Here is a 14,118-nt window from a genome sequence, read left to right on the forward strand (position 1 = left end):
ACTAGTACACACACAAAGATTAAATTGGACCACTTTCTTGCACCATATACAAAAATAAACTCAAAATGGTTAAAGACTTTAATGTTAGACCTGAAACTATAAAACTCCTAGAAGAAAACAGGCAATAGACACTTTGGCATAACTCTTAGCAATATCTTTTTGTGTTCTGGGTTGTATGTGTAGGGCCTCCCTTCCTCCTACCCAAAGATATATTTCTTCAAATGAGGGAAACAAAAGGAAAAAAACAAATGTGACTGTCAAACTAAACTAAACATCAAACTAAATGTCTTTGCATAGTAAATGAAATCAACAAAACAAAAAGACAGCTTACTGAATGGGCAAGATATTCACAAATGATACATCCACTAAAAGGGTTAATATCCAAAAATATATAAAGAACTCATAGAACTTAACACCAAAAACAAATAAGGCAAAAAATTCTTAGGATTCTATTGCTCAGGAAGGGGAAGTACATGGATCATTGTAAGTAAGGCCAATAGGTGACACTACCCGAAGTGTCACCATTTCTATAGAATCCAATGCTGCCGCAAATCTATTGCTAAAAGTAAGCTATTGGCAATAATGAAGTTTTGAGAACTTGTGGTGGGTTCCTGGATAGTATGATTTTATATTATTAACATATTTAAAAATAAAGAGGGGCATGCAGAGACCAAAGCTGAACATAATCATAATTCAAGAGTTCTTTTTAAAAAATATTTTTTCTTGATTTTTTACAGAGAGGAAAGGAGTGGGAGAGTTAGAAACATCAATGAGAAACATCAATCAGCTGCCTCCTACACCCTCTCTCCCCCCACACACACACACACCGGGAATATATCCGCAACCAAGGTACATGCCCTTGACCGGTATGGAATCTGGGACCCTTGAGTCTGCAGACTGACTCTCTATCCACTGAGCAAAACCAGTCAGGGCAAAGGGTTCTAATTAAGCCATGATTGTAACTGAGGTCCAACTTAAAAACAAACAAAAAAGAGCATACCAGTAGTTTGTACCAAATCACTGATTTCCTGAGTTAGTCAAGCTCCATTTGGCTGAGTTTTTCCTCTTCCACCTAATTGCTCCTTCCAGTCTCCTCCTGTTACCCTGACTCCTCCACAGCAACTCAAACAAGCTCAGCTCTCCCCTGCCTCAGGGCCTTTGCACACAACTGTGTTCGCTGGCTCTTCCATGGGGTCTCAGCTTCATTGTTCCCTCTCAGGGAGATTGTTCCTGACACTCAAAGCTCAGTCAGAGCATTCTATTTTCCCCCTTCATTGTACGTCACACAATCTGAAATTACATGTCTATTTGTTTTGCATAGTTTTCTTCTCTCCCTATTAGACTGTAAGCTCCTCAAGAGTATGTGTCTTTAAATCACTGCCCAGCACAGCATCTGACACAAGTTCAAATGAGCAGGAACAATGTTGAAGGAGTAAAGAAGATTTTGGAAAACTTAGAAAACAAAGGGCCCTAGCCAGTTTGGCTCAGTGGATAGAGCGTTGGCCTGCAGACTGAGGGGTCCCGGGTTTGATTCCGGCCAAGGGCATATGCCCCAGCTGCGGGCTCAATCCCCAGTGGGGGGTGTGCAGGAGGCAGCCCCTATCAATGATTCTCTCTCATCATTGATGTTTCTGTCTCTCCCTCTCCCTTCCTCTCTGAAATCAATAAAAAGATATATATTTTTTTAAAAAGAAAAGAAAGGGATCAGCTATTATCTGCAATCCTGTCACTGTATTTCTCTTCCCCGTGAGCATCATTCATCTCCTTCTTATGCTGTGTTAAGAACTTCCAAACCATGTTATTTTGATAGCAAAAATTCTTGTTTTTTCCCCTGTGTTCTCAAAATAACCCCCTTTCAGAGCATGTTGTGTTTTGCTTTAAGACTCATTAAAGGTAGCCGCTCCGATGTTCATTTCTGAAGTACATCCGCCTCCAGTGTGTGAGTACAGAATTGTTCCAGAACGCCAGGAGCAAGAGGAAGTGCGGATTGTCTTCCGCTCTCCTTTAGGCAGCCGTGACTTACCGCAATGGCCTGGATGCACTCATGGTGGGAGGTTTTATTCACACACGAGACAACGGGAGCCTCAGGGAGAAATTCCCTCCTACTCCTGCTGAAAAGCAAGCACTTCTCGAATTCATGACCTGAGACGGTGCACCATCGCACCATTTTGTCGGGGTCAGCCAGGCACAGCCCTACAGGAGAAAAGGACAGAACGCCCTGTTCCAGCAGGAGAGACAGCAGCACCCTCTGAAGGGACCCTCTGCCCTGTCCTCCTTCCACTCCTGCCCATGGGCAGGGAAGTGTTCCGGTTCCACTGCATTCTGAGGCTGGGACAAAAGGAGAGGCAGCTCTTGCCTCTGGTTTGTAAACACGGAGCCGATTGGAAAAAATGAACTATTGGTCAGCCCCTGACATTGCCAAGAGAGAAGATAGAGGAAGAACAAAGAACAGAAGCCCTGTTCCGGAAGAATTTGGGAAGGACCCGGGGCCACAGCTGTACTCTGCCTTTCCAGCCTCGCCCCCACGCCAGAGGAGCTCGCTGGGAGGCCCTGTGTGGCAGACCGGGCCGGGGAGAGCCCACCACAGCGCTCCTTGCCTTTCCTGCCTTCTCCTTCCTCTGCCCGGCCCAGACTACCCTCCCCCTATGTGAGATACCCTACTCCAGGAATGATCTAAGACAGCCTGAGACCTGACCCAACCAGGGCTGGACAGAAACAACAGCTGCTGATTCAGCGAGGGCTCTGCACTGGCCTGAGTTCATTGATGTTGCACCCCTACCTTCCTTGCAATCACTCAGCCAAGAGCCCTGCCCACCTCATAACACAGGAGGGCGCCCCTACGTTTATGTGCAGGGTTTTTACCTGTGCCTAGAGCTCGGCCATTAGATACATTATCTTATTGCACTTTCACAGCAACTGTGTGCTTACTGTGGAAAAGCAGTACCTCCTGAACTAATGACAACAGCTCAGAGAGGTCACAGCACTGAGCGGCAGGAGGAATCCCATTCTAGGCTGGTGGTTTTCTCCCTACATTCCTCTCCCTCGCTGGTATGTGGTAGGGATGGGAGGTGAACATTTCAGAGCAGGAAAGATCCTCTCGTTAGACACGCAATGAGTCAAGCATACTTGGCATGTGCCCTTCCCTTTTAATCCCTTAATAATAACCGGTGAGTCCTTTGGAAACTCATTCTCCTCTGTCCCTGTTTCCTTCGCTGTAAACAGGATCAACAGCCTCTAGGCCACGGGTTTCTGTAATGAGCTGAGTAAATAGTTCAGGCTTTGCGGGCCACACAGTCTCTGTGGAAACCGCTTAGCTCTGCCCTTTAAGCCCGAAAGCAGCCACGGACACTTACCCGAACGAGTGAGACTGTGTTCTAATAAAATTCTATTCATGGACACCGAACTTGGAATTTCATGTAACAAGCGTGTCAAAACTATTTTGATTTTCTTTCAACCATTCAAAAATATAGAAAATATCCTTAGCTCATCCCTGGGGCCAGGCAGGATGGACAGCTGGTCCTAGTTTGTGAACCCCCAGCCCTAGGCTAAGTTGGTCAGGTGCCTGGGTGCACCTTGGGCGGAAGGCCCTTTGGGTGCTAGGCTGCCTTGGGGCTCCTCGGACCCAGGGGATTCAGAGTCCCGCTCTAGCTGACCCTCGGCAAGCACCGGGTCACAGTCCTGGAGGGCCGGCCCCCACCCCCGGGTGCACCACTCACCCAGCGCCCCCGTGCACAGCAGGGTGCAGATGGTGAGCCTCATCCTCACTGCTGTTGCTGCCGGAGTGATACACAGACCAGGTCCAGCCCGTCTGGGCCAGCTCCACCTGTCCTCCCGGTGGGGTAGAAGAGGGGATCCGCCTCCTCGAAGGGTTCGCCCTTCCTGGCTGTCACCTTTGCCACACCCCCGGCTCGCCCCAGAGCAGCTGGGGCCTTCTGCGGGGCGGGAGGACAGCAAATTGTCACCCACTCGTCCCCTGCCCCGAGGCTGCCCCCTCTGCACAGTGCCCCAAGAGCAAGGCTGAACCCCGAAGCCTCCTGGAGCCCGCTGGACGAGGCAAGAGCGATCCACCAGGTCCCCTTACATTCCCTCACCTCCGGAGCTTCATCAGCTAAGCAGCTCTTCAATGTTTGGGCACAGACTCCTCAGGACTGGGGGCCGGTCCTCAGGGTGAACCCTGGGGACCCTTCGCCCAGCAAAGGATGTGCGCACCACGCTTTGGACAGTTTTCAGACTCTTCCACTGAAAGCGTCTCTGCTGCCCCCTCCGGGCCCCTCTTGGAACTCACCCCCGACAAATGACAAGGTCCCTCCCACCTGCTGCTGAAGGCCACCTGCAGCCCAGTCCCCAGTCTGTGAGCTCCGCCTGGAGGAAGTCTTCCTGATTTAAATAACGTTTAAGAAGGTTTCATTGAAGCACAATAAACATCACATAAAACTTCACATATGCTGGCATACAACTTGAAGAATTGCCACCTTGTGAAATCCACATACCAGCACCAGGGTCATGAAAACGATGGGATCAGAGTAGAGATGGCTTCCCGGTGCCCTCCTTCAGGTCACTTTCCATCCCCCTTACCTCCCCCCCCCCGCCCCAGCAAGAGATCCATTATCATAACTTACAACAACATACACGAATTCTGTGGATTTTTAAAAATATTTTAATGAGAGCCGAAACCGGTTTAGCTCAGTGGATAGAGCGTCGGCCTGTGGACCAAAAGGTCCTGGGTTCGATTCCGGTCAAGGGCATGTACCTTGGTTGCGGGCACATCCCCAGTAGGAGATGTGCAAGAGGCAGCTGATCGATGATTCTCTCTCATCGATGTTTCTAACTATCCCTCTCCCTTCCTCTCTGTAAAAAATCAATAAAATATATATTTTTTAAATATATATACTTTAAAAAAAATTTAAGGAGATAGAATCAAACAATGCATACATACAATTTTGTGTCTGGCTTCTTACACTCAAGCTTGTACTTGTGAACAGTTGTCCTCCATGCATTCTCGGTGTGGCATATTATTCCATACTGTGTATGGAGCACACTTATCTTTCCTGGTGGTGGTAGCAGTGTCTAGTGTGGGCATGAAGTGAGTGCTGCTATGAGCATTCTAGTACATGTCTGTTAGTGCACATAGGGGATGCGTTTCTGCAGGGTCTTTCCCCAGGAAAGTAATTGCTTGGTCATATGTAGACATATGGTCAACTTAAATAGAGGTTGCCTAACAGTTTTCCAAAATGGCTGAACCAATTTGCAATCTGGACGTAAGATACGGGAATTTGCTCCACATTTTTGCTGACTGGGTAGGAATGTTGGAGGTCTTGTATTATAATTTTGAATTTCTTTGGAAACTAATGAGGTTGAGTATCAATTGGTGTGCTTATTGGCCACTTAGCCCTCTCGTGTAAAGGATTGGTTCAAGTCTTTTGCCCTGGATACATTTTAAATAGAGTTTCTATTCAATTCGTTTTAGAACTGGTAATGGCATAATTCAAACTTTTTCCAAGACTTTATCTAATAAAGCATCCTCAGAATTGGGCCTTCAGAATGTAAGACTGTGTTATAATTAAATTTAAACAGCCTATCTTATTACTTTAACCCACACACACAAAAAAATTTATTCTACACCCTCTTCTTTTGTACAAAAGATGAATCTTTGCTGGTAAATGTTGTTTGTTTCAGCCTCTACCAAGACATGAAAAGTTAATCCCTCCAGCAGGAACTAACCCTGCCTTCCACTGAGGTCAGAGATAGTCCTGAGGGAGTCAGAAGAGATTGTAAATCACAGAAGCCACAAGGCCAAGGACATCCTTGGACGATCTAATGGAAAGATGATCACCATTCTTCTCCCCCTCCAGACAACTGAGTTAATTCCAATTCAAGAATGTCCAGTTCCCTCTCTGTGTGCCAGGTGACTAGGGTAGGGTGTGAGAGGAGGGGACCTCTCACAGCTGGTTAGTTTCTAAGGCGACCCTTTGGGCTTCAGAGTGAGAAGCCCACCGAGAAAGACATAGAAGCCTGTTACACAGGGTACATGATGTGCATAGAGGCTGTCAGGGTCCCTGCTAACCACAGCCCCTCTGCTCTTGAGCTGGAAATAGCTACAATAGTATATTTCTGGTCAGGATTCAAGCAATCTCTGGACCAGCAATCCCTGTTGAACATAATTGCAAAGGAAAGGATAAATGAGTTCTCTCCTTGGTGAGACACTCATCAAGAGATCCTCGGCATGTGATTTGGCCCAGAGGCTGCTAAGGGGTAAACCCTTACTCTGGGCCAGCTGTGATGGTGACACACACGTCCTGGTAACCATCTGCTGTACCACCCCATAGCAGGGGCACCTTGCCTAGGGGCAGAGATGCCAAGCTGGGTCTTTCAGCTACTTCTTCTTCCACCCAAGGAATCCTTTGACCTTTAGCATTTTTAAAAATGAGAATAGCAGTCCTTTCCTCTTTTTCATTTAGAGGAAAAGAAATGTATATAGTTTTAATACAAACTTTTTATTGAATTATGATAACGATATAAGTATACAGCCCATGGTTTGACACAATAGGAACACACCCATGTAACCAGGACTCAGATAAAGAAAGAGAATATTACCAGGAGCCCAGAAGCGCCTTCATCCCTCTTATAACCACTGATGATCAAAAGTAATAATTATTCTGATATCTCACACCATCGATGAACGGGTATATTTGTTTATATTATGTGGTCTCCTATTAGTTTTTGGACACATAGTTCTCTTGGCATGCCTTTTAATTTTTGCTTGAACAAGTAATTGGACATTGTGTATAAAGTTTTTTTTTTTTTTTTTAGAGGCTTCAGATAATCTACTATTTCTAAAGTGCATTCATCCTTTTATTTTGCTAAAAAGATAGAATGGGGACTGATCACTTTCATCCAATCAGGGTTGTGCCGCATCCAGGCTAAGTTGCAGCTTGGGTAAGCTTCCAGAGTCTAGCTACTGAAAGCCTGCTGTGATACACAGAATAATGCCCCCCTCCCAAAAAAAATGTCCATGTCCTCATCCCACAAACCGTGAATATGTTATGTCACATGGCAAGAAGGAGTTAAGGTTGCAGGTGGAAACAAAGTTACTAACCATGTGACTTTCATCCTGGATTATCTGGGTGTGCCAATGTAATCACAAGGGTCTTTCAGATGTGGAGGAGGGAAGCAAAGAGTTAGTGTGTGAAGGATGCAATGTAAGACAGGCTCTGCCATTTTGGGCTTGGAAGATGAAAGGGAGGGAGGCCATGGGCCAAAAAATGGGAGCAAAAGCAAGAAAACGGGTCCTCCTGTCAAGTCTTCAGACAGGAGTACATCTCCGATGAGACCTTCAACTTTTCCCAGGGAGACCCCTTTCAGACTTCTGACCTGCAGAGCTGCGAGATAGTAAATTGTGTTGTTTTAAGGCAGTACGTTTGTGGTGATTGTTACAGCAGCCATAGGAACTAACTCACCAAGTGTAGTCATCGGAATCCCTCTAAGGCAGCGGTCAGCAAACTCATTAGCCCACAGAGCCAAATATCAACAGTACAACGATTAAAATTTCTTTTGAGAGCCAAATTTTTTAAACTTAAACTTCTTCTGATGCCACTTCTTCGACATAGACTTGCCCAGGCCGTGATATTTTGTGGAAGAGCCACACTCAAGGTGCCAAAGAACCGCATGTGGCTTGTGAGCCGCAACTTGCCAACCACTGCTCTAGGGTGTAGAATTCTCCTTTTGGTCTCTCATTCCACGGAGTTTCCAGTTGTGCCAAATACTTTAAGGAAACACTATTCATTCGTCAGGATTAGTTCACTGCACCCCACTTCTGATTGCAGTCATGCCTCTGCTTCCGCTTTCCATCCCTGGGACTGCCATAGCTCTGCTAGCATAGGCCCTCTTCCAGACACCTCTCCCCTTGAGCCCAGAAGTGGCAAATGCCCTCAGGAAAATGTGGTTTCAGAATGTCATCTCACCTCTGTGTGACCTCCCCTTTCCCAGAAACTTGGCACCTTTCTTCTCTAATGCTGTCATGCAGATCTTTTCTAGTGCTTGAGCCACATCTGGTTGTCCTCAACAAGGGCACAATTGCTGCACTTGCTATGTCATCAAGACAGAAGCAGGAGTGAGGACTATGTTAGCTGCTAATTCTTAATCTTTATCGTTTAAGACTAGTTATTATTTCTGAGTGAATGAATTTAGAGGTTATTGTGCTCATTTACAAGTGCCCTCGCTCTCACTTCATTCATTCATCCTGTTGAAGGGAAATAGGTGGTTTGAGGGCAGAGACCAGATTTTTCTGTTCAATATGCTAATCCTAGCTGAAACTGGTTTGGCTCAATGGATAGAGCATCAGTCTGGAGACTGAAAGGTCCTGGTTTGATTCCAGTCATGGACATGTACCTTGGTTGCTGGCACATCCCCAGTAGGGGGTGTGTAAGAGGCAGCTGATCGATGATTCTCTCTCATCGATGTTTCTAACTCTCTATCCCTCTCCTTTCCTCTCTGTAAAAAATCAATATATATATTTTTTAAATATGCTAATCCTAGATTGGAAAATAGGGTCTGCTATCATATAGGGCTCCAAACAAAATCGAATGAATGAATAAATAAATACACATAATGATTGTCTCAAAAGTGGGTTGAGCAATCTTCTCTGCAGACCTGCTGATAAAAACCAAATAGGGTTAAGAGGGGAACATGACCCCCTAAGGTTAATCATCTATCTAAAGCTAACACAGCTCAAATCCAAGGTGCCCCTGACCTCAGGATGGAGCAAACTCCGAAAACTTCCTTTGTACGGGGACAGAGTCATGTTGCAAAGGAAGGACATCCAGAGTGCTAACGACACCTCTGTTTCTTTGACACAACTTCTCACAGCAGCAGAGCAGGAGGTTAGATGTGCTGTCGTTCTCACCTCTGCTCCTATGGATGCGTGCAAAGTTGCCAGGAAGCCCTGAAAGAGCTCTCTCCCTGCAACAGTAGCCATTCCACAGTTTTCTCAAACTAATGTTCAAGCCTGGCTGCTGTCCTTGGCCCCATACCTCTCTTTCTCTCAATCCATGGTAATTACCTGGCTTGGGTGCAAGAACCATACTCTTTTTTTTAAAAAAAATAAATATTTTATTGCCAAAACCGGTTTGGCTCAGTGGATAGAGCCTGCAGACTGAAGGGTCCCGGGCATGTAACTTGGTTGTGGGCACATCCCCAGTAGGGGGTGTGCAGGAGGCAGCTGGTCGATGTTTCTCTCTCATCGATGTTTCTAACTCTCTATCCCTCTCCTTCCCTCTCTGTAAAAAATCAGTAAAATATATTTATATATTACTGATTTTTTACAGAGAGGAAAGGAGAGGGATAAGGTTAATCATCTATCTAAAGCTAACACAGCTCAAATCCAAGGTGCCCTGACCTCAGGATGGAGCAAACTCCGAAAACTTCCTTTGTACGGGGACAAAGTCATGTTGCAAAAAATATGCTAATCCTAGATTGGAAAATAGGGTCTGCTATCCTATAGGTCTCCAAACAAAATCGAATGAATGAATAAATACACATAATGATTATGTGTATTTAGAAATATCAAGTTAGAAACATCAATGAGAGAGAAACATCAATCAGCTGCCTCCTGCACACCCCCTACTGGGGATATGCCCGCAACCAAGGTACATGCCTCCGACCAGAATCGAACCCGGGACCCTTCAGTCCGCAGGTCGATGCTCTATCCACTGAACCAAACCGTTGAGGGCAGGACCATACTCTTAACTAGATCTTCTCTACATGGATGGGTTGTAATGGCCATTTAAAACCTCTCTCTGGTATATCTCATTTTTAGGGCCTAGATGCAGTCAGCTTTCCCAACCTTGCAAAACCTCACATTTGTAGATTGCTAAATTCCCCCTTTTTAAAAAAAATAAATAAATCTTTATTGTTCATATTATTACAAATGTTCCTCATTTTTCCCCCCTCCATTGCTCCCCTCCACCAGGTTCCCACCCAACCCTCTGCCTTTTCCCCACTCCCCCATTGTCCTCATCCATAGGTGCAGTTTATGTTCAGTCTCTTCCCACAACCCCCCCCCCCCTTTCCTTTTCCCTGAGAATCGTCAGTTCACTCCCCTTCCATACCTCTGATTCTATTATATTCACCAGTTAATATTGTTCACTCCCCTTCCATACCTCTGATTCTATTTTAATTCCCCTGGTTTTTAGATTCAAATTCCACCTGGAGCTTGTTGTCTGTTTCTTATAATACCTAATTATATGCAGCCAGTACCAACACATGCTGTTAAGATTCTATTTTATCCCTTTCCCTCCACCACACCAGAATCAGTAGGTCTGTTTTACTTTTCACATTACTGAAGACAACAGTTTAAACTAATGTTTTGCCACAGCAAAGACTACTTAAGATTGCTAGTCTCATTCATTTTAAATTATAAGCCCTTTACTTATACAAATTCATTCATTTATAGCACTGAAAAAAATATAAAACCCTCAAAAATCTATTTTTAGTTTATTTATTAATTTTGAGAAATCTTATCTATGTAGCAAAATATAACTCATACTCCCACTACCTCTATTTTAAAAATACTGTTTTGTCATATTTGTTTCTTGTGTTTTTCCATTCTACAAATAGATCAATATAAAGTCCCCTTTAATCCTACTGCAAGGGTCTGGAGTGTCTGGTTCTAGGTGAAAAAGTGCCAAAGAAATAGGGAGGTGCCCCTGAATGCCAGAGAGGTGAGGGGAATGCTAATCCCTGAACTCTTTCTTCTGAGAGTTACATCCGGGTACATCACAGCTATTCCCCATTTTCAGGAAGTCATTAACCACAACTGACCTAACCATTTCCCCCCTTTCCAAAGGGACTGCTGTTCAAGCAAACTTCAAGGTGCATCCCAATCACCTGGAGGAGGACTATGCAAACACAGGATGCTGCACCTGCCCTCAGAGTTCCTGACTCCGCAGGCCTGAGGTCAGGCCCAAGAATTTCCATTTCCAACACATTGCTGGGTGAGGCATCCTGTCCAGGTACTACACTAGGAGGAGAACCACTGCTCTAGCTAATGTGGAGACACAGATGGGAGAACTTGTCATTTGCAAGGTTGACTCCCCTGCTCTTCACATCCAGCTGGCTAAAAGCTCAGAGTGCTTTCCTTTTCCTCCTCATCTTCATCAGCAGCAAGGCCCCAGTGCAGACCTTCATGCGGAGGTGTGCAGGCAGCATGTGACAAGGAGCAGTGTGGTTGGTCAGAAGGGACGCAGGGTTCCAGTCAGGCCACCTCTTCTCAAGCCAAGGTACACCCACTTCCTGGCTGTGACAAAGTGCCAGAAGCTCACTTTCTCCATCTACATAATATGGGACAATGATGCCAACATACTAGACTAGAGGATTGCTGAGAAAAGTAAACAGAAATAGTGCAAGCAGGAGTCCTTTATGGACACTGAAGTACCCTATGAATAGTCATTATTGTTACAGCTTCATGACAGATTTGCTCCCTCACAATTAACTGTAGCATTGTGGGGTTTTTTGTGTTTGTTTTTTAAACTAACTTTATTTTTAAGAGTTTCCTCGCCCTGTCCCCAACAACAGCACCAGGTCTTTACCGTTGAGCCCTCATGTTACCGATTCTGACTCACTTGGCTTGGGCATATTCATATACTTAGGCCCAAGCTGCTCATTGCTATCTTTAGTTGCTAAGAAGAAAGAGAAAAACAATCAAGGAATATGGTATTAAACTCTCACATTACTCAATCCAAAATCATGAGCTTTTCAATCTCAAGATTAAAATAAACACTAAGCAGTCTGTCATTTGAACAGACTTGTTCATCATGAACAAGCCAAGATTTTGTCGTCCTGTTTTACCTCCTGTCCCCCTAACCTTCATCATTTGAACTTTAGTTTCCATCCCAGATCTCCTCTAGACTCAGGGAGTTACAGAGAAAGATGAAATGCTCACTGAAGGGAGAAAGAGTGGGAGAGGGCCATTGACAATCTTGGCAAAGACCTCTTTGCACTTGGCGTGCAATCTAGTCATCCAGACATCTTTCTTCCCTCCTGTCCTCTTGGCTGTAGTAGGCAGTGATCCTATTTTGCTGAATTGTAGGGAAAAGAGGCTGTCTGCGGCGTCTGTGGATGTAAGAACGTACAAACCTGTAGAGAGTTTTTGTAAAAATTTATTGCCAAGCAAGGATACACCTGGAAGCAAGATTTCAATAGACTGAGATAATAAATGCTTTGGAGACTAGAGACTAACAGTTTGCAGTTGTTTTTAGGCATTTGAGATTGGTTGTAAGGAAGATTGCCTGAAGGTGGGAGAAAGCAAGGCCCAGGTCAGATTAGAATAGTTAAGATTCACACTTTATAAGGCGGGGTCGGAAAGGGTGGGCACTATTGGAAGGCGGAGCCTGGTGGGGGCCGTTTCAAAGGTGTGTTAACCTTGTTGCACAGAAACATGGACAGGGCTGCCTTAAGGTAAAGTCTTTTCCTAAAGTTCTGTGCCCGAGGCTTGACTGCCCATCATACCTGCCCAGTTAGGAATGTATGATTAGATCACTCTGAGATTACTTTCCATTGAACCCCTATTTTCATCCACAAGTCAAGCAAAATAAAGACAGATTCATGGATAGCAGGCAGTCAGGTCTGGTGGGGGTGGTGGTGGAGGTTAGTGGAGGGATTCATAAAAATAAAAAAAAATGAAATGGACACAGACAAGTGGTGATTGGAGGTGGTGGTGGATGGGGGCTGAAAGTATAGGAGGGAATCAATGGTGATGGAAAATAAAATGGAAAAAGACTTGGCTTACATCCGAACTTTACCACTTAACTGTGTGACCTCGGACACATCATTTAACTAATCTAAGCCTCAGCTTTTACATCTGTGAGATGAAAATACCACTGTTTGCCTCATAAGAGTTGTTTTGGGTGATAATATGTGGTTTCTCATGCACTGCCTGGCTCAGGCAGTGCATAAAATATTTACGGAGCCTGGCAGGTTTGCCTCAGGGAATAGAGCGTAGGCCTATGAACTAAAGGGTCCTGGGTTCGATTGGGGTCAAGGGCGCATACCCAGGTTTTGGGTTGGATCCCCAATGGGGGACGTGCAGGAGGCAGCCAACCCATGATTCTTTGATCATGGATGTTTCTATCTCTCCCTCTCCCTTTCTGAAATCAATAGAAAATGTATATATTTTTAATGTTCCTTAAATATACAACATTTTGTCTTTTTTTTATTGTTTGAAGTATTACAAATAGTAGTACATGTCTCCCTTTTTCCCCCCATTGACCTTCTCTCCCCCCATCCCCCGCTCCCCTACCTCAATATATGCCCTCACCTGCCCCCCCACCAGTGTCTTGTATCCGTTGTCTATGCTTATTTGCAATAAAAATATTTTTAAAAAACTATTTATAGAGGAAACGCTCTTTCCCCCCCCCCCCCCCCCCCCATCCTGGCTTGAAGCTTTACATTTCCTTGTTTTAGGACTTCCCCTAAGGTACCTGGGGCCCGCGGCCCTTCCGCACCTTAATCCCCAGCGGCCCCACCCCCTGAGCCGAGGGTGCTCGGCCCGCGCCGGTGCCAGGGCCGCCCTCCAAAAACCCTAAGCCCCTGCCAGGACAACCGGCCCAAGTCCTTCCCCTGAGCCCCAAGGCCGGCGAGAACGCCCAGCTTTCCCGAAGCCTGCCACCCCTTTGGACGACTCCACCCCCCGCCCGCAGCTGCAGGTGATGTCACTTCCGCCGGAAACGGTGAGCGCGTCCGCGCCCTTGGCGCGAAAGTCGGTTCGGGGTCTCGGGCACTTCCGGGTTCCGCGTTCGCCTGGGGTGGGGGCGCCGCGGGGTGCGGCGGGTGTGCGCCGGGCTGGCGCCCGACCCCAGCCGCTCTCCCGCTGGCCGCGCGCGCCCCCACACGCCGCCCCCAAACCCCCGAGCTCCACGGAGGTGAGTGAGGCGCGGAGAGGGCCCGCTCCTTCCCCGCCGCAGCCCGGGCGTTCCCGCCGCCCCGGCCCCTGCGGCCCCTGTAACCGGCGGGGAGGGGCGGCTGTGGCTGTGGCCGGGCCGGGAGCCGGGCCTTCCCCGAGCGGGTGGGGAGCTCGGGCGCCCGGCCCTCTGGAGGCAGCGCCTTGCTGCCTGGCTTGCACGT

The 14,118-nt window shown here is 46.4% G+C and overlaps 2 protein-coding genes across 4 annotated transcripts in view; one reads left to right on the forward strand and one right to left on the reverse strand.

The window, feature by feature from the left end:
- The window catches only part of LOC311631709 (inhibitor of carbonic anhydrase-like), a 36,304-nt gene extending 32,054 nt beyond the window's left edge, over positions 1-4,250 (reverse strand). Inside the window, exons 1-2 of one of the 2 annotated variants that reach the window (XM_084902127.1) lie at positions 4,092-4,250; positions 2,024-2,193 (exon numbers count right to left, since the gene is read on the reverse strand). In XM_084902127.1, the coding sequence (XP_084758253.1) occupies positions 2,024-2,167 (144 nt within the window). In that variant the 5' untranslated portion in view covers positions 2,168-2,193; positions 4,092-4,250. Of the gene's footprint in view, positions 1-2,023; positions 2,194-3,716 lie in introns of both variants that reach the window. The other variant, XM_084902126.1, reaches the window with a different exon arrangement.
- A 9,469-nt stretch (positions 4,251-13,719) lies between these two features.
- Positions 13,720-14,118, forward strand: part of TOPBP1 (DNA topoisomerase II binding protein 1) — a 48,958-nt gene continuing 48,559 nt past the window's right edge. Inside the window, exon 1 of one of the 2 annotated variants that reach the window (XM_084902115.1) lies at positions 13,720-13,916. The gene's annotated coding sequence lies outside the window, so the exon portion shown is untranslated. The remainder of the gene's footprint in view (positions 13,917-14,118) is intronic. The other variant, XM_084902116.1, reaches the window with a different exon arrangement.

This window comes from Pipistrellus hanaki (genome assembly GCF_964339955.1).
Source record: "Pipistrellus hanaki genome assembly, chromosome: 13".
Lineage (NCBI taxonomy): Eukaryota > Metazoa > Chordata > Mammalia > Chiroptera > Vespertilionidae > Pipistrellus > Pipistrellus hanaki.